This window comes from Magallana gigas, chromosome 6 (assembly GCF_963853765.1).
Source record: "Magallana gigas chromosome 6, xbMagGiga1.1, whole genome shotgun sequence".
Taxonomy (NCBI): Eukaryota; Metazoa; Mollusca; class Bivalvia; order Ostreida; family Ostreidae; genus Magallana; species Magallana gigas.
The window spans coordinates 2630386-2649848 of record NC_088858.1 but is presented as its reverse complement, the minus strand read 5'-3'; the positions used below and the strand labels follow the sequence as shown (position 1 = coordinate 2649848).

Sequence of the window (19463 nt, the reverse complement as noted above, 5' to 3'; positions counted from 1 at the left end):
GTCCGCCAATCGCCAGTCCGTCAATAGTCAGTCCGTCACTCGTCAGTCCGTCAATAGTAGGTCCGTCACTCGTCAGTCCGCCAATCGTCAGTCCGTCAATAGTCAGTCCGTCAATAGTAGGTCCGTCACTCGTCAGTCCGCCAATCGTCAGTCCGTCAATAGTCAGTCCGTCAATAGTCAGTCCGTCAATCGTCAGGCCGTCAATAGTCAGTCCATCAATAGTCAGTCCGTCAATAGTCAGTCAGTCAATAGTCAGTCCGTCAAAAGTCAGTCCGTCAATAGTCAGTCCGTCAATCTTCAGGCTGTCAGTCGTCAGTCCTTCAATAGTCAGTCTGTCAATAGTCAGTCCATCAATAGTCAGTCTGTCAATAGTCAGTCCGTCAATAGTCAGTTGGTCAATAGTCAATCGTCAGTCCGTCAATAGTCAGTCCGTCAATAGTCAGTTCGTCAAGCTTCGGTCCGTCAGGCGTCAGTCTGTCAATCGTCAGTCCGTCAATCGTCAGTCCGTCAATAGTCAGTTGGTCAATTGTCAGTCTGTCAATAGTCAGTCCGTCAATAGTCAGTCTGTCAATTGTCAGTTCGTCAATTGTCAGTCCGTCAATAGTCAGTCCGTCAATAGTCAGTCCGTTAATAGTCAGTCTGTCAGTCGTCAGTCCGTCAATAGTCAGTCTGTCAATCGTCAGTCCGTAAATAGTCAGTCCTTCAATAGTCAGTCTGACAATCGTCAGTCCGTCAATAGTCAGTCCGTCAATCGTCAGTCCATCAATCGTCAGTCCGTCAATAGTCAGTCTGTCAATCGTCAGTTCGTCAATAGTCAGTCCGTCAATAGTCAGTCCGTCCATTTGTCAGTTCGTTAATAGTCAGTCCGTCAATCGTCAGTCCATCAATCGTCAGTCCGTCAATCGTCAGTCCGTCAATAGTCAGTCCGTCAATCTTCAGTCCGTCAATAGTCTGTCCGTCAATTGTCAGTCTGTCAGGCGTCAGCGCGTGGTCTATGTAGATTTCTGTTCATTTATCAAATCCAAGAACTAATTCGAGTACAATCAGACTAAAAAGTATAAAATTAGGCATTGTTTTAAAATGTAAACGTTATATATTGCAAGAATTTTAATAAAATCTGTGACGTACTAAACTTGGCTAAGAAAGAAAGAATGCAATCACATGCGCATAAAACAGTTTTATGAAGTTCAAAATTTAGCGTTTAAGCAGACAAATTGATCAAAATTTAGAATTTAACAAGAGCTTGGCCTTCAGTGGGATGTAAGTACATTTGTACATGTATCTAGATTGCTAATCAAAACAATTGACCTTTTTCTTCGAATTTGCTAAGAGAGCTTATCAATATTCAAAGACTGACAAAATCGGAAAACGTTTTCTTGAGGTTCTGCTCTATTGTGTAAAATTGACGCTGTTTAAACTGAAATATACATTCCTGGTTGATCAAACGAGTCTTTTGTCAGGATGGGTATCATAAATTATGTTGATTTAACACAAATCGGACAACTGTAACCACCGAGTTTTGATGGTATTCATCCAAACCAATTGATACAACAACAAAACGTTAAAAACAAAATAATGCAACGTAGTGTCTTTAAAAAGTATTAAATTTGATCTTCTAATGAGATACATGAAACTGTTAATCAAGGTTATTTCTCATTGTACAAAACTGATGACAAACTAACGGATTTTTGGTGAGATTGTATGTATATGATTTACTTTGGTTCGGCATACTGAGCTCAAAATCAACTGTTGTAATCGAAAATTGACATTGTCTGACATCTACTGTAAATTGACTGTAACTTACTGTAAATGTTGACATTGTCTGACATCTACTGTAACTTACTGTAAATGTACCTTTCACTGACCTCGACTGTATGTAATTTTACATTTCTACTGACCAGCACTGTACCGCACTGTATGCCACTTTACAGTCCCAAAGGCCTCCATCGTTTCCTACTGTACGCCACTGTACCGTTTATCATTTCAATATTTTCAGTATGATTTTTTCTTCGATTTAGAACCATTTTAACAAGAGCTTGGACTTTAAGTAGTTTTGTCAAAGAGTAATGTGACGTAGGCCTGTCTATTTCATTGTCAGCCACTCAGCCATGGCTCTCTGAAATCAACAAGGTTTGTCTGGCTTTTGAGCTAATGCTACGTAATCGGTGCATATTTCGCTTGAAACCGCGTCAATTTTAACTTGTTTTGACGCAAAAAATAGATAGCTACGTCCTGCTGAAAGTCCAAGGTCTTGTTAAAATGGTTCTACATTAATTAGCAGCATTAACATAAAGAAGAATTCATCAAGGCGTTGAAATTTCTTTAATAGGTTTTGTTGACTAATTGACATTAAATCTTACCATCACATACGAAATGAAAATTTGAATTTTACATATTGAATATGATTTTTAAAAAAGTTACATAAATTGTATATACAATTTATACATCACAAGAATAGAAAAATCTAACTTCCTAACCAACAAGTTTACATAATTATTTCTTATCGTTAATAGCAAGCCCTCATTTAACTAGATCGAATTGTTAATTTCATGTATCTCGTTAATCGTGCTTTAGCCAATGAAAAAAACCAATCTAATTACTTGTAACAGAGAAGCAAAAAAATATATTCGTGCATCTTCTTTGTGTACACATATCCAGGTATGAATGCTTGTGTGATTACACTGGTACATTTTGTAGATAGCAGACGAGTTCCTTGCTCACATGTTAATTTCTTTTGATGAAAATATGTTATAATATATTTTAAAATGTCGTGTTAAGTTTTACACAATAACTTCTATTGCATCATAAAGAAAAGACCGAACCACAGATGCATTTCCCAGTGTAACTTATTTAGCATTTTTAGTATAGAAAATGCCTATATTTTATCTTTATAGTTTGATTAGTTTCCCCATAACTTAACACGGAGCTCTTCTTTTTCAGGAAATACATATAGTGTAAAATAGCCACGACCACCTAGCCCCCTTAACTTTACCTATATTTTGATCTATTAGATAGAACAAGGTGAAATAGAGTTCATTTCTTCTATTTCGTAATCATACGCCAGCAAATCACATGGGGAATAGGACATAAAAAATGAGATATATAGAGTAGTACATGCAAGTCGTACCGTAACCTACGAAATGTAATATCTGTAGGAACGAACACTGATTTTATAATTATTTGCTTGGTACATCGTATTTTCTGTTTAAAATAACCCTGCAACTTTCTGTAAAAAGACAGAAAACAAGGTCACATAAAGTTTATCATAATTTTCCTTTTGTAACCTTAATTTCTGAGAAAAAAAATCTGTTAAAGGTAAAGAGGAGAAACTTTTTTTTATATAGAAACAGTTAACATAACGGTGAATTTTTTTGCATCCAATGAATAAATGAGTAAAACTTTAATAAGAAACCATCAATGCGGCAATTATTTTTCGTACGGGAAAATGTTGAGAGAAAAAGATAAACATAAGGTTTTAAAAATATATAAAAAAGCATCAACAAATCATTTCCAAAAAGAAATTTTAATCATATCATAGCCCTATTTAATGCTCCTGTTGAATTAGAATAATGTGAAAGAATGATGGGAATGTTCATGCTACAAAGTCCAAAGACCCTGCTTAATTTTTTTGATTCGTTTCACAAAGAAACGCCCTTTTATCTACGCAAGGCCTATCATTCCACGAGCCAAGGTAAAAGATTTCCACACAGTCTAAATTCTCCGCTGTTTGATCATCATCGGGGTTTGAACCATACCAGTTTGTGAAAGTGAATGGTTTGTTGGAGCTTTTCCACACAAAGGTGTTCTCCTTATCAATGTCGTTTCCACCCGTCCAAGATCCACATTGGTAGGGATCAGCGCAACCTGAAAATGACGCTAAATTTAATATAAAACAAAAACAACACAATGCTAGTGCTTCTGCAATAAGATTGAATGACAAAAAATTGTCAAACTGTTATTTCTCTTTGTAATACTTTTGGAACCATTTTAACAAGACATTGGGCTTTCTTTTAAGATATATCTAATATTTTTTAAAAATCAAAATAAAACAATTTAAAAATGAAGTGGTTTCAAGTGAAATATGCATAGATTGCGTAGTTTTATCTCAAAATCCAGCCACATTGTTGCTGTTTGACACAACTATCTTAAGCTCTTGTTAAAATGTTTCTAATAATAACTTCAATTCTACTATTCTCTGAAATTGGCACAGCATTTTGTAGCAGTCTCATATTTTATGATTTAATTACAAGTACATGTATATTGCATATGCATCATTTCATTTTCATATTTTCATGATTTTTTGAATGCATATGTATTGGATTCTATAATTATTTTATTGATCTTAAAATACATTAGTGTGCATTCATTCATGACAACTTAATTTGTAGAAAGGTCCAGAGTTGCCTTTAGGGCAGTAATTATATTTTGGTCAAAGTTAAGTTGTGTCTTTTAATCTCATTGGTGTTTTAGTTTGTTTCTTGTTTGTCTATTGGTTGGTCGATTTCCCTCCAAAAGTTCTTTGGGTTTTAGTTTAATCTTTGTCAAGAGTTTGAAGAGAGCGGACTGTAATAAAGGTGTACAGACGTTTTTGACAAATTACATCTCTTCTTGGTAAGCTAATCTAATATTACTAATATTAATATCATTTATAATATTCCTACTAAATGTCAAATCAGTATTTAATCATATTTATAATTCTTTTGCACTTTTCTCTGATTGAATGAATAGTGAGAGAGAGACTTTTGAAATAATAAGTTAAAGTTAAAATAGTTATAACTGAAGTCTCCTTAGATGTGTTTTAATTAAAACTACTTTTATGATAGTGTAATAGTTGTATAATTAATTACAGAATGCACATATACCTTGCAACCATTGAGTCGCATTGAACTTGGTTCAACTTGTACATGGGGCCTATTCCCATAGAATGGTATGTGTATGTTCATATGCTTGGAATATCAGATTAATGTATTATATACATTACATAATTATAGCAATGGTTTTATAACTGAAATGTAAATGCATGTAAATTGATATAAAGGAGATACTATGTAAATTGTAGTTTACTTATATGAGTTATCTCCCTTTATAAAGTTAAATTACTTCAATACATTGATTGTACATCAATACGTAATTACTTGAAGTTCATGTGTTTTATGCTGTATATTCATACTTGTTATATTGTTTTTACAGGGTCAAATCTATCTATTTATATAACTGGTGATGATAATAAAAGCCCGTTATTCGAACCCTAACAGGAGTGTTGATTTCTTCTTTACATCAACGGATAAACCTGTTACATTTTGGCGCCCACGTTGGGACTCAGCGAAGAAGACCACCAGTGTTCACGGAGCCACAATAGATAACAGTACCAGTTCCAAGTCCACGACTCCACGGACGCATGAGTGACTCCGATCCGAAATGGCCAGTATGATTAGATTTCAGTGAACTGTTTGATTGTTTTACAATGCAGTCGACAATATTTAAACGTTGCTTATATCGAGAACTGTTGGACCCATCCGGAGCGAGTGTCGTATTTTATAATTCTGCGGAGACTTATTTCAGTCATATGTACATATTTCATTGTAACTGATTGCACATTATAGCCGGCATATTATCTAAATTGAATTTGTATCGCATGATATATTTGGTGCGCACAATTGTTTTGTAGATTTATTTTTCTTATTTATCGGGTACCCAGAATTATCATTTACTTGTTTAATTTTTTCTACTGACTATTTTTTTTTCTAGTGTAAAAAAATTACTTCAGTGATAAAAATAGTAGGTTGTTGAGAGAGTACGGCATATGAGAAACGTCCGCCTATTGCACTTTCTTTCAGCATTCTAATTCCTGTTTAAAGTACCCTGGTTATTAATAATTAATGAAAATATGAGCTATTAATAACAACTATACAGCTTTGACGAGACCATAACTGTAAGACCTATAACAAAAAATTTAAAGCAGGTTTTTGTGGTTTAGTGGTCGATTTTGTGTTGGTTGTGCAGTTGTATTTGGTGTGCAGGTGTGTGTTGTGAAGGAAATTCAGTGGTGGGTTTGATTAAGGCATTCATATTAGTTGTAGGTATTTGAAATTTCAAACTTTATCACAAATACACACATTTTTATATTTCAGATTGTATTTATTATTAGTACTATATTTCACGCTTCTTTTTCAGTCGGGATCGATTTTTGTATAGATCGGGTTCGGTTTCTTTCGTTTTCGTCTTTTCCGATCGAGCTCGATATACTATCATTGCGTAACCGGAAGTTTGATTTGTAAACACGCGAATTTTTCATCGAAAACAAAATTTGTTAGATATTGTTAGTTTCTTAGTGCTTTCTGTAGTCTTTAGTCAATTTAATTTGTCACGGTATTGCAATTATACTTTATTTAACTCATCTTTCAGGATTTACAGGTACAGTTATTACAGGAGAGCTACTGTACATAGATGTTGTAAGATTAGCTGTTTAGTGAACTTTGGACACTTTGCGTTATCAATTTAATTTTGAAATTTTGTTTTCAGCATTGCATTTCTAGGTGACTTAATTAGTGCTAAGCATACCAGTTGAAGGATATATGTGAATTATTTAGTGTTGAATACATTTATTTATATATAGTTATTAGAGTACTTAGAAAGCTTAGAAATATTATTGTCTTGCATAACTATTTATTAGACATAAAACATTAACGGAAGTGCAGACGCACTGGAAGTGCACTTCTACTTTCATTTTGACTTATAATTTAGTTATGTAGAATATCAATACCCATAGTTACCCCATTCATATCATTAGTTCTTGGAGCACTATCCACCTTTTACAAATTTGTCCATTCGTTGCACAGTTCATTAGTGAACTGCCCACCTATTTACACTGCATTTATTTCCCTTTTTGCCTAAACTTAGTCGGCATTGCTTGACTACCCTCCCTGAAACTTCATTCATTGAATGCATTTGACAAGCTTGTGTTTTTACATTGTGTACATACTTTCATCAGTCATGGCAACTGGTGGAGATAAAGAACAAGTCTCTGGCAATGTGTCTGACGGTAATATGACACAGGAAGAGATTGATCAATTGGTAAAGACACTTTCAGCAATGAAAGTTAAGCCCAAGGCAGATTCCCCAGAGGATCTCCTATCTTGGATGCAAAGAATGGTAGGTACTAAATCAGAGGTACAAGTACCTGAACATCCTGTCATAAAGACTGAAGCATCTTCTGTATCTAAGGTTTCTAAAGAGGATTCAATTCCTTATAAACAACCTATCCGTATCTCGATATTCTCAGGTGATGGTAAAGGAGAGACATCATATGAATTATGGAGGTATGAGGTCATGTGCTTGATGAGGGAAGGTCACTCAAAGGAATCCATTCTAATGGCCATTAGGAGGTCACTGAAGTGAGAACCAGCAAATATACTAATGCGTCTTGGTTCAATAGACATTATTGAAGAAATTCTGCACAAATTTGACAGCATTTATGGCAATGTTATGGAAGCAGAGGATATATTTGCAGAGTTTTATAGCGCAAAACAGCGAGATGATGAGAACTGTGCTGCTTGGAGTGTGCGATTAGAGGATTTAGTCACTAAAGCAGTAAGAAAGGGCAAGGTTTCCCCTACACTCACAAATGATATGCTTAGAACCATGTTTTACAAAGGCTTAAGAGAAGACCTTAAAGACATATCAGGACATTTATATCACAACACGTATGATTTTGATAGATTGAGAGTTGCTATAAGGAAGATTGAGTTGGAGCATAAACCAGTTGCGAAACCTAGTAAACATGCAACTGCGAAAGCTGCTACATGTACTTCTACTAGTGACACTAGTGCTGATCGTTTCAGCGAGATGCAGTCTCAGCTTGACCAGCTCACCGCACAAGTTATGCAGCTTAGTCAGAATCCTCAGACTTCTCAGTATAGTCAAATGCCTCGACAGTCTTATCAAAGAGGGAGAAGAGCATTTGGAGGATACCGAACGAGTCAGTCTCCTAGAATGCCTTCCGCACCATTACCTGCTAATGAGGTGAATCTTGCACCATCAGCAGTTCAACAGGACAAAGTCATTTGCTATAGGTGTCACCAGGAAGGACATATAGCAGTGGGATGCCGTGTAAGACTGGATCATCAGAAGGCCCAGCATTTAAACTTCAACAGGTCGAATCCTGGGGCCAGGGGTTTGGCTGCACCAAGACGAGGCCCACTGACAAGAAGGCAATAGTTGGTGTTACAAATGAGGTGACTATTGATATTGAGCAGGTCACATGTTTAGCTCTTTTAGATACAGGTGCTACGGTGTCAACCATAAGTGCAGACTTCTATGACCAGTATTTATCTCATATTGAGATCCATCCTCTTGATGAAGTTCTGCATATTGAATGTGCAGATGGTCAGAATATGCCCTATTTAGGTTATATATCTGTTAGTATTAAGCCTTATGGTACACCGCATCATGTATTAGAGGAGTGCTTGTTTTTAATAGTACATAACAGCAATTACAATGCTAGAGTACCTGTTCTCATTGGCACTAACATTATTAGTCGCCTCGTAGATTTAACTCGTGACGAGTTCGGCACTAGATATTTACAAGAAGCTAATTTGCATACCCCATGGTATCTGTCATTTAGGTGCATGGCACTTAGACAAAGAGAGTTGCAACGCCACAGCAACAGACTTTGTATTATAAAATCTGCTGCAACAGAGAGACTTATCATTCCACCAAATGGAAGAGTAACTGTAGATGGATACATGGATAAGAAGCTACCATACCATAGGGTCCTAGCTATGCTTCAACCTACAGGGAAATCCATCATCCATACGGATTTAGATATCACTTCATCTCTCCAACTCTATGATTACCAGTCTAGTGAATGTGTTCCTGTGGAGATATGCAATGTCACCACCAGGACAGTTGCAGTGCCACCACGAGCAGTATTGTGTGAACTCCAGCCTGTTCAGATTTTAAATACCATGATGCCTGTGGATTCTACAAATACTTCCAATTTGGAAAACATCTATGACAAGATCAAGATTTCTCCAGATGTGACAGAGGAGGAAGAGCATCAATGTAAAGACTTGATATCAGATTATTCTGATATATTTTCTACAAGTTCGACTGACATAGGAACAACAGATAAGGTGAAACACCGGATAGAGTTGTACGATACAACACCATTCAAACAGAAGTATCGTAGGATCCCACCAGCAATGATTGACGAAGTCAGAACTCACATACAGGAACTACTTGCCAGTGGAGTGATACGTGCATCACACTCTCCATTTTCCTCAAATGTAGTTCTTGTCAGGAAGCACGATGGATCCTTACGTCTCTGTATTGATTATCGTCAACTCAATTCCAGGACAGTCAAGGATAATTACGCCCTTCCACGTGTAGATGAGATCTTAGACTCTCTCTCTGGTAACAGATTTTTTACTGTTCTTGATATGAAATCAGGGTATCACCAGATAGAGATAGAAGAGTTGCATAAGGAAAGAACTGCATTTACCGTGGGTACACTCGGATTTTATGAGTTCAACAAGATGAGTTTTGGTCTGGCCAATGCTCCAGCTACTTATCAGCGTCTACAAGAGGAGTGTCTAGGAGATCTGCACTTGAAAATATGTTATATTTATTTAGACGACCTGATTATATTTTCAAGAACTTTTGAGGAGCATTTGGCTAGACTGAGACAGATTTTTGACCGAATTAGACAATATGGGTTGAAACTCTCACCCAAGAAATGCTCATTTCTTATGAATAGAGTAAAATACATTGGTCACATTGTGTCAGAAGAAGGCGTTCAAGCTGACCCTGACAAAGTTGATAAAGTAAGGAAATGGCCAACACCTAAAAACCCAGAGGAGGTTAGGTCATTCCTAGGCTTCGTAGGCTATTATAGAAAGTTCATTGAGAATTTTTCTAAGATTGCCCGGCCACTTATAGATGTCATGGCTACTGGGAAGAAGAGCCGAAGCCATAGTACCAAACAGCATGCCAGTTGGAAGTGGGGTCAAGATCAGGAGAGAGCATTTAACGTCTTGAAGGACAAGCTCACTTCTCCGCCTATTCTTGGGTACCCGGACTTCTCGAAGTCGTTTGAGCTTCATACAGATGCATGTGGTACAGGTTTAGGTGCTGTTCTTTACCAGAAGCAGAATGGGCATAACAGGGTCATAGCCTACGCAAGCCGAGGATTGACAAAGTCCGAACGGAACTATCCAACTCATAAGTTAGAGTTCCTTGCTCTGAAATGGGCCATTACTGAAAAGTTTTCCGATTATCTTATGGGACAAACTTTTTCAGTATTTACGGACAATAACCCCTTAACATATGTCCTTACATCAGCTAAATTAGACGCCACTGGTCATCGCTGGATTGCAGCTCTATCTGCATACAATTTCACAATCACTTATAAACCAGGTAAGTCCAACTCAGATGCTGATGGTTTGTCTCGAGTACCAGAGATTATTGATTGTGATACTGTTAAGGCTATTTGTAACTTACAGCAAGGCCATCCATTGATTGAGTCATTACCAGTGACACCAGCATTCTGTGACCAGATACAGCTTACGGATACTGACGCATACCCACGCATTGATCTGCATGATGTGCAGCAGCGCGATGCCATTATATCTACTTGGAAAGAGTATGTTAGCAATGGTAGTAGACCGAAAAGAGATACCATAACTACAGACTATGACACGATTTTTTAAAGGAACTTCAAGAAATTGAGAGTTGTAGATGATCTGTTAGTTAGAGTCACCAATGTTGAAGGAGGAGAACATGAGCAAGTTGTAGTTTCATCAGAAGTTGTTTCTACAATATTGGAATTTCTCCATGATAGGATGGGACATCCTGGTAGGGAAAGGACTACAGCATTGGTGATGGACAGATTCTATTGACCAAGAATGCGCAAAGACATTTCCAATTGGGTTGATCAGTGTGACAGGTGCTTGAAGTTTAAAACACCCAACAACCAACATGCGTCACTGGTCAACATATCAACTACTCAACCTCTTGAACTTGTATGTGTGGATTTTTTGACATTAGAACCAGCCAAGGGTGGAATTCAGAACATATTAGTTATCACAGACCATTTTACCAAATTTGCAGTAGCTGTTCCAACTAAAAACCAGACTGCCAAGACCACAGCAGATGCATTATTAAATCACTTCATTATCCCTTATGGACTTCCAAGAAAAATACATTCTGACCAAGGCACAAATTTTTCAAGTAAACTTATTCAAGAATTATGTTTAATTACAGGTATTAGTAAGTCCAGAACCACACCATACCACCCTATGGGCAACGGTGTAACTGAAAGGTTCAACAGAACTCTCATTTCCATGCTTGGTACACTTGAGCCCGAACAGAAGTCCAACTGGAAATCATACATTGGCCCATTGATCCATGCGTACAATGCCACCAAACATGACACAACTGGATTCTCGCCTTTTTATCTCATGTTTGGCAGAGAACCAAATTTGCCAGTTGATTTAGTGTTTGGGTTGGACAATGGTGAGAGGAATAAGAGTATTTCCAGTTATGTGAAAAACCTGAAAGAGCGATTGAAGTTTGCCTACACCATCGCTGGTACAGCAACAAAGATTTGTCAATCGAGGAACAAGGCCATATATGACTCGAAGACAAAGGGAGTTTCGCTTGGTACTGGAGACAGGGTACTAGTGAAGGTGGTTGCATATGACGGGAAGCATAAGATCGCTGACCGTTGGGAGGATCATCCCTACATAGTCATCAGTCAACCTATCACTGGTATTCCTGTATATAAGGTAAGTAGGGAAGATGGGGAAGGGAGATGCAAGACTCTCCATCGTAATTTACTTCTCCCCACTGGAACAAGGGTTCCATCTCCAGTACCAATGCCAGCACCAAGAACTAGAGTGAAGCGAAAGGATACATGTCCGGACAATCAGTCCATATCACCATCTTCAAAGGATGTCGATGATGATGATGAATCTGAGTATTATGTACTAGGTACCGGTACCAAGACTCAAAGAGACCAGAATGTGGAGGACGCTCCATTGTCCATCAGTGATAAAACTGATGAAGATGACCAAGGTTCAGAGTCAGTAGTTGACGAGGAAGATCAAGATGTTCATGAAACGCTTCATAACCTTGATCCAGAAGATCATCCAGAAGTTTCCTCTGTCGAGGAAACAGAGTCTGTGAGAGATTCTTCTGTTGAGGAGACAGAATCAGACTCCGAAGAAGATTCCACTCCCCCAAAGACAACACAGAGAGTGTCATCAAGAAACCGAGTCAGGCCAAAGTGGACAAAAGATTACGTAATGTCCCAGCAAGTGCAGCCTCCGGAATGGCTCCAAAGAGCCAATTACCTGCAAACACTTGCTACAACCGGAGTATTCGACAAAATTGATAAAGATTCTGCAAAAGCCCTTGTTACCATCATCACAGGCAAGTAGTGTTTTAACTTTATTTTATGCTGCCATTTTTTTTTCTCCAGTTATGTTAGTTACATTCTCAGGTTTGGTCAATGGCGCGGACGCCATTCTTGCACCAGGGGGAGAATGTAGCAGTCTCATATTTTATGATTTAATTACAAGTACATGTATATTGCATATGCATCATTTCATTTTCATATTTTCATGATTTTTTGAATGCATATGTATTGGATTCTATAATTATTTTATTGATCTTAAAATACATTAGTGTGCATTCATTCATGACAACTTAATTTGTAGAAAGGTCCAGAGTTGCCTTTAGGGCAGTAATTATATTTTGGTCAAAGTTAAGTTGTGTCTTTTAATCTCATTGGTGTTTTAGTTTGTTTCTTGTTTGTCTATTGGTTGGTCGATTTCCCTCCAAAAGTTCTTTGGGTTTTAGTTTAATCTTTGTCAAGAGTTTGAAGAGAGCGGACTGTAATAAAGGTGTACAGACGTTTTTGACAAATTACATCTCTTCTTGGTAAGTTAATCTAATATTACTAATATTAATATCATTTATAATATTCCTACTAAATGTCAAATCAGTATTTAATCATATTTATAATTCTTTTGCACTTTTCTCTGATTGAATGAATAGTGAGAGAGAGACTTTTGAAATAATAAGTTAAAGTTAAAATAGTTATAACTGAAGTCTCCTTAGATGTGTTTTAATTAAAACTACTTTTATGATAGTGTAATAGTTGTATAATTAATTACAGAATGCACATATACCTTGCAACCATTGAGTCGCATTGAACTTGGTTCAACTTGTACATGGGGCCTATTCCCATAGAATGGTATGTGTATGTTCATATGCTTGGAATATCAGATTAATGTATTATATACATTACATAATTATAGCAATGGTTTTATAACTGAAATGTAAATGCATGTAAATTGATATAAAGGAGATACAATGTAAATTGTAGTTTACTTATATGAGTTATCTCCCTTTATAAAGTTAAATTACTTCAATACATTGATTGTACATCAATACGTAATTACTTGAAGTTCATGTGTTTTATGCTGTATATTCATACTTGTTATATTGTTTTTACAGGGTCAAATCTATCTATTTATATAACTGGTGATGATAATAAAAGCCCGTTATTCGAACCCTAACAGGAGTATTGATTTCTTCTTTACATCAACGGATAAACCTGTTACATTCACGTCAAATTTTATTAACAACATTTGGCTTTATAAGACTTTATGGTAAGCTATGATATTAGTTCTGTTATCATCAATGATACTGTTTTGGTAGCAGGGATGTATTATCATCATTCAAGAATACTACCATTCTCTTCGCATACTACAAATACAAACTTGATACGGTAGATAAAATACATTTCAAGAATTTTAATTTATTCTCATCTTATAAATAAGACTAAAAGGGGTTGGTTTTTGTCAAACCTAAAAAAAATCCTAAAAACGTAGCCTTATATTAATTTATAATCCTGCATGGAAAAAGGTCATGTTGTGTAATGATACTCACTAAAATCCTTCAACAGATTTTGTGTTATCCAGTTGTTTTCATCCGCAGTGTCAATTTCAACCAGATACGCTCCTACGTGTTGACAATTTGCCTTTAAAATGAAAAAAGAAAATGGCCCAAAATTATTTTTTCGTTTTTCCAGCATATGTACTTTGCCGTTTTTTTTCTGAATGAACCGTAAATTAATTTCCCCAAAAATGAGCAATTTTTTGCCACTTACATGTGTATATAGATATCAACCGTTTATCAAATCAAATTTGTTTAAGAAGACTAATTTTTCATGCAAAAATATTTACGTAATGTACGAGTACATTAAATGTTTTCTATGAAAATGTCAAATATTCAAAATATTTTTATAATGTTTATATATATGCCTCGTACACCTTTTAGATAGTGTAAAAAATGTGGAAGATCCATTTCCTAAATCTGGAAGATGTTAATACTTACAGATGCATCTGCGAAGCTGAGTGGACCAGCATTTCTGATGTAGCAGTGACCGTTGTATGCCTTCCAGTCGGTATCACAGACTTAACACAAACAATAACATGTATAATGTTTAAATATTTTAGACTTGGCTTGGTTTGTATAGGAGTACTACAATTTCTTTTTATTTTGCAAGATACTGTTGATAAATTATTTTTTTGATATTTATTTTTGGTTGATTTAGTTAGAATCACACTTATTGTTGAAAAATAATAGTGACTACGAATATTACGTATCTTTTAAAGTGTGATGTTTACTAAATTGTTTACGAAAATTGATGCCCTGCCTAGAAAATTACTGAAACACTATATGTAAATTTGTGGCAAATGAAACTATCAAAACAATGCATTCGATATTGCACTTCACTGTAATGTACAAACTTTGCGCGAGTGGTGTAGAATACTTTAAAAGATATCAAATTATTTAGGTAAAGTACACACGTGGCTTGGTTGGCGGTGGTGGCGTGGTGGCTGCGGGGGCATGCTGCCCCGGGAAGTTCAACACAAGCATGACAGTCGTAAGAACAGCTAAATCGTTTGCACTCAAATCGAACCTTCCAGCTAAAAAAAGAAGCTCTTTGTTTCATTTTTACCTTACAAAAATTGATCTATGTTTTGTATATTATTTTTTTTTTACAATATACTGAGGCAAATTGTAAATTGGATAGTTCATCATGCCCGAAAAGGAAATGGATTAGTATATTACGTGTAACAACTTGTTTCCGAATCCAGTTGTAATACAACACAGCCTGCTGTGCATTCATGAAGTATAACATATTTTCTATTGCATTAAGATATTGTTTACATAACCAATAAAATGCTTTTTTGGTGGTGATTCATTCGGGATATGAAGGTAGCGACATTGCAGGAAAAATACATAACCTGCGTTAGCGGGTTATGAAGGTAGCGACATTGCAGGAAAAATACATAACCTGCGTTAGCGGGTTATGTAAATTTTTCCTGCGATGATCGCTACCTTCATAACCCGCATGAATCATCAAAGAAAGCATTTTATTGTTTATATTAACATCTTTCTTCAACTAATTAATAAACTGATTATGAAAATTTAGTAAAATTACCTAAATTACTGTTAATGTACAAAAGTACGTTAGTTAAAAGAAACAGCCAAATCGTCTCCTGTGAGACTTTGAGTGTGGCATCGTCATGATTATTTCGTGCAGTCCGGGATTTTACTAAGGTCGCTGTAGGTTCAGACCAATCTATAAACAGGGCGTGTCAATTTTAAGTCCTGTCATTTTTAGCCGCTGTAGATTTCGACCAATCGATAAATAGGGCGTGTAGATTTCAGTCTGGCTGTTTCTATAGAGCTATGAATTAACTATAAGTTTCCGTAAGAAATAGAGGAAATTATGCTTGGTAGATGTAAATATACTTACATGTCTTAGGTTTTTTGTTTTTTTTTACAAAGGGTTGTAGATTTTGTATTGTTATGTTTTCAATTTCCTCGGTCAATCAGATAACAAAATAATGGGTTTCTAAGGCAAAGGCTAATTCAAATCCGCCACAATATGCCCCGACATATATATAATGGGCTTCTAAGACAAAGTCTAATTCAAATCCACAACAATATGCCCCACCATATGTAAATGATTGAACAAACCAGTATTACAATCTATTACCAGTTGACTTTATTTTTATATATATTTGTGGGCATAAATTTTGGTGCATAATGGAAATTTTTATTTAATTTAAAAGGAACAATTATCTGATCAATGCATTATGTTATTAGATATTACACTCTTTTGAAAAAAATTAATTTCATGGATCAACTAAACGTTAAGATATGCGAAAATTTGCATTAAACGAATGTTGTTGTAACCACTGTATGGTACTCACACAGAGAAGCGGCGAGTGTGGCCCCTACCACCACGCTGCTCAGCAGTATCCGGTTATTAGTGGTCCCTACGACAGGAGTTAACATGTTGGACGCCACAATAAATATTATTAAGTAGATCAGCAAATTTTGCCTCTCTTGATTTCTTGTTCCGAAAAACATCTTTGCTTCTTTCTACTGAGAAGGTGCTACATGTATAAGATACAGATCATTTACTTCTAATTCAGAGTCCAGGGGAGACAAGTACATGGCATATTATTATAATTGCAGGAGAAAGACATTACAATAAATAGTGTAAAAATTATTACAGTTTAACAATTATAGCAATTGACAATGTTAATTCCAATCATATTTAACTTAAAGGAGAACTATAGCATGATATCATTTATGTAAATATGTAAATAGAAAGCGTCATGTCCTGGGAATACTAGTAATTGATTCCACTAACGTGATATATCCGGAATAGCAGACTAGTACTGTCTTTGATTAACAAAAGGTTTAAAGTATACAAAATCATAAAAAACAAGTTACTGTCATTTAAAAAAAGGACTGTAATAAGCGGAGATTGACAATGGGTCTCGAGGGGTGTCAGTTTCAACTGTTATCCTCCCAAACAGGCACTATTTATTTTATTATACTGAATGTCTTAATATTAGAGAAAATTTGACTGCTTTTATACAGAAATGACGTGAATTCTACAGTGAACGGTACGCACATAATTTACACGCATGTAACAATTCGTTGTGTTACCCATTGCAAATGTGTTGCTAACGCTGAGGGTAATAGAACGGATTATCAACTGCATCTAAAGATTTTAGTATTTAACATGAAAGTATAATAAATGCATCTGTTTCTTACGGAAATATGAAAGCTTTAAAGTAATTCGAGATTCCTCAATCTCTAACCTAAGTTTTGTATTTTGATATACATTAGGAAGATCTCAGTTACAAAAGCATGATGATGAATAATAGAAGCTAGCCTGGATATTGTCATTAACCTCTAAATGTGTATGTATAACTTTGACCCTTTGACTAACCTCAGAATTCAAAGAGTTCATATAATTCCAACATTACAAGTCAGGGATGACCATGTTTGTGATCGGCTTGTGTTTGTATGATGTATGCGGTTAATTTTGCTATTTGCGCACAAATTACGCCTAGCACTACTTGGTAAACAATGCAGTAAAAACTTCGTGTAAATCTTTAATTACATATTTTGTACATTTTTTCTTGAGATTCAAACTTTGATAAAGTTATATAGTTTTTCTAATCATGTTTTGCCTTACATGCGTAAGAATTCTATAAGTAAAGTTCAGCTAATTTGGTAAACAACACAAATTTATGTTATTTTAAGTATATTTTACTTTCGCGGTCATAACATGATTAATGATGTTGATAATTGATAATTGATATGCACATACCTTTCATTTCTTAAAAAAGAAAACTTGTTTCTGTACTGTTTACAGACTTCTGTACAATTTCTTTAACGTATGCTTATGGCAAGGAATCCCGATTAAAATAAATGAATACAATCATGTCTTGTGTTAGACTAGTTCCCTGGTCTACCCATGACCCTACGCAGGAACCAGGCTAGCCTTGCTCAAGCTGAATGTTTACCTATTGAAGCGAGCTGGTAGTTTTTTTTCCGGGTCAGGGTTCGACCCCTTTCTTTATTTATGGTTACATTGAAATTAAAGTTAAAACGGGCTTGGCCCCTGTGATTAAACCCTGTTTTATCTCGCGTATATATACATTTGTTGTCTGCGTGGACCTCTCTGTCCACGCAACAGTTCACTAACTTGAGCGGGATTTATCTCTTTTTTTTGTCAGCTAGAAATACGCTAAAAAAATGAATACAAGGATTTAAATGAGTTTTGTTTTATTTTATATAATATCTAGAGCTGATACGAATATTGATCAAATTCAAATTACAAACCGTATTCCTATTGTCCTTTACAAAAATTTAGATTATTGAGAATCAAAATTTGTACATGACAACTAGTAGTCATGTTGCATATTTTATTTGATAAAATGAAATATATCAGAAAGGACACTATTCTTCTAAAAAAAAAAATTTTAACCAAATTCAGAACTTTGAATGCATCCTCAATCTAAAAATGCTGAGTGTCCCCGCACATAAAAGTTATTAAATTCAAATTATCAGTTTTACACTCAAACAGACTTTTAGTCAATTTTTTTTACTTTTCATAGGAAACCTAATATGATTTAAACTGAAGTCATATGTTGGGGGGGGGGGGTCAATTAAAAGATACACACAGTATAGATAAAACTTTAGTTGTTTGAAAATAATGTAAAGAAGTAGATACCTTATATTCCTAATCTTCGAAGTCCAACCACAGATGATCAGTAGTTAATAAATTAAAAAAAACCCTTGTGTTTCGACAGATCTACAGGGAAAAGGTAAACAGAGTTCATTTCTTATATTTCGTAACAATCGTCTGACGACGGATGATGAATTTGACAGCCAGAAAACCAAATTATAACTCTTTTGATGGATGATTGCCCGGTGACAAAAATGGAAGCGAGATTTTTTATTGACCGATATGTTACTCCGTGTGTGTATTAGTACATGTAACCCTCCATCAGGGCGGTTGTAACGGACACTGGGTGCTGTTGTAAAACATTCTGTAAGGAGATAGGATGGTCAGTAGACTATCCATCTGGTCTTACTGTATTTTTAGATATGATACTTTTAATCATGACCTGTCATATAGTAAAGAAAAATTACAAATATTTCGTCTCTGAAATTTTACCTTTATCACCATATAAACCTTTTTTTTTCAAAAAGATCAATACAATTTATAGTTTACAAGACCATCGACCCATCTCAAGCTGGCGTTAGAAAGTAAAGAATTACGGATGTAAAGGTAATCATGTGATTCAATGTATGATTCTACGTAAAAATTGACCTTCAGCTATTTTTCGGAGAAAAAAGTCATTTACTCCACTTCATCAACGTTTATTGAAATATCTTTGTAAAAGGTACAAAATTGAGTAAATTCAGATATTTCATTAACAGGAGTTTTGATTAGTTTTCCTGTTTGAGATGCGATGCTCAAATTAAATTGTGATTCAGTAGGAGTATTTTTGAAAATAATTATGACTTGAATGAAGTTCATGAGAGAGAGAGAGAGAGAGAGAGAGAGAGAG

The 19463-nt window shown here is 35.5% G+C and overlaps 2 protein-coding genes across 2 annotated transcripts; both read right to left on the bottom strand.

Annotated features, from left to right (window-relative positions):
* Positions 1–395: 395 nt before the first annotated feature.
* LOC136276108 (uncharacterized PPE family protein PPE24-like) lies at positions 396–842 on the bottom strand. The gene has a single exon (XM_066087081.1). The coding sequence runs from the start codon at positions 840–842 to the stop codon at positions 396–398; it is 447 nt and encodes a 148-aa protein (XP_065943153.1).
* Positions 843–2296: 1454 nt separating this feature from the next.
* On the bottom strand, positions 2297–18719 carry LOC105338440 (perlucin-like protein). The gene is made up of 6 exons (XM_034468827.2): positions 18620–18719; positions 16296–16481; positions 14880–14999; positions 14404–14483; positions 13957–14047; positions 2297–3864 (listed from the first exon to the last, which is right to left on the bottom strand). The coding sequence occupies exons 2-6, from the start codon at positions 16453–16455 to the stop codon at positions 3620–3622; spliced, it is 696 nt and encodes a 231-aa protein (XP_034324718.2). The 5' UTR covers positions 16456–16481; positions 18620–18719; the 3' UTR covers positions 2297–3619.
* Positions 18720–19463: the final 744 nt, after the last annotated feature.

Bases quoted from the DNA above. Each gene is read 5' to 3' on its own strand.
- LOC136276108 (XM_066087081.1), bottom strand. From the start codon at position 842: ATGGACGGACTGACTATTGACGGACTGACTATTGACGAACTGACGATT.
- LOC105338440 (XM_034468827.2), bottom strand. From the start codon at position 16,455: ATGTTTTTCGGAACAAGAAATCAAGAGAGGCAAAATTTGCTGATCTAC. The intron at 14,484-14,879 runs GTGTGTACTTTA...GTTTGTGTTAAG, and splicing joins ACCACCGCCAACCAAGCCAC to TCTGTGATACCGACTGGAAG. The intron at 3,865-13,956 runs GTGAGTATCATT...CGTCATTTTCAG, and splicing joins AAATCTGTTGAAGGATTTTA to GTTGCGCTGATCCCTACCAA.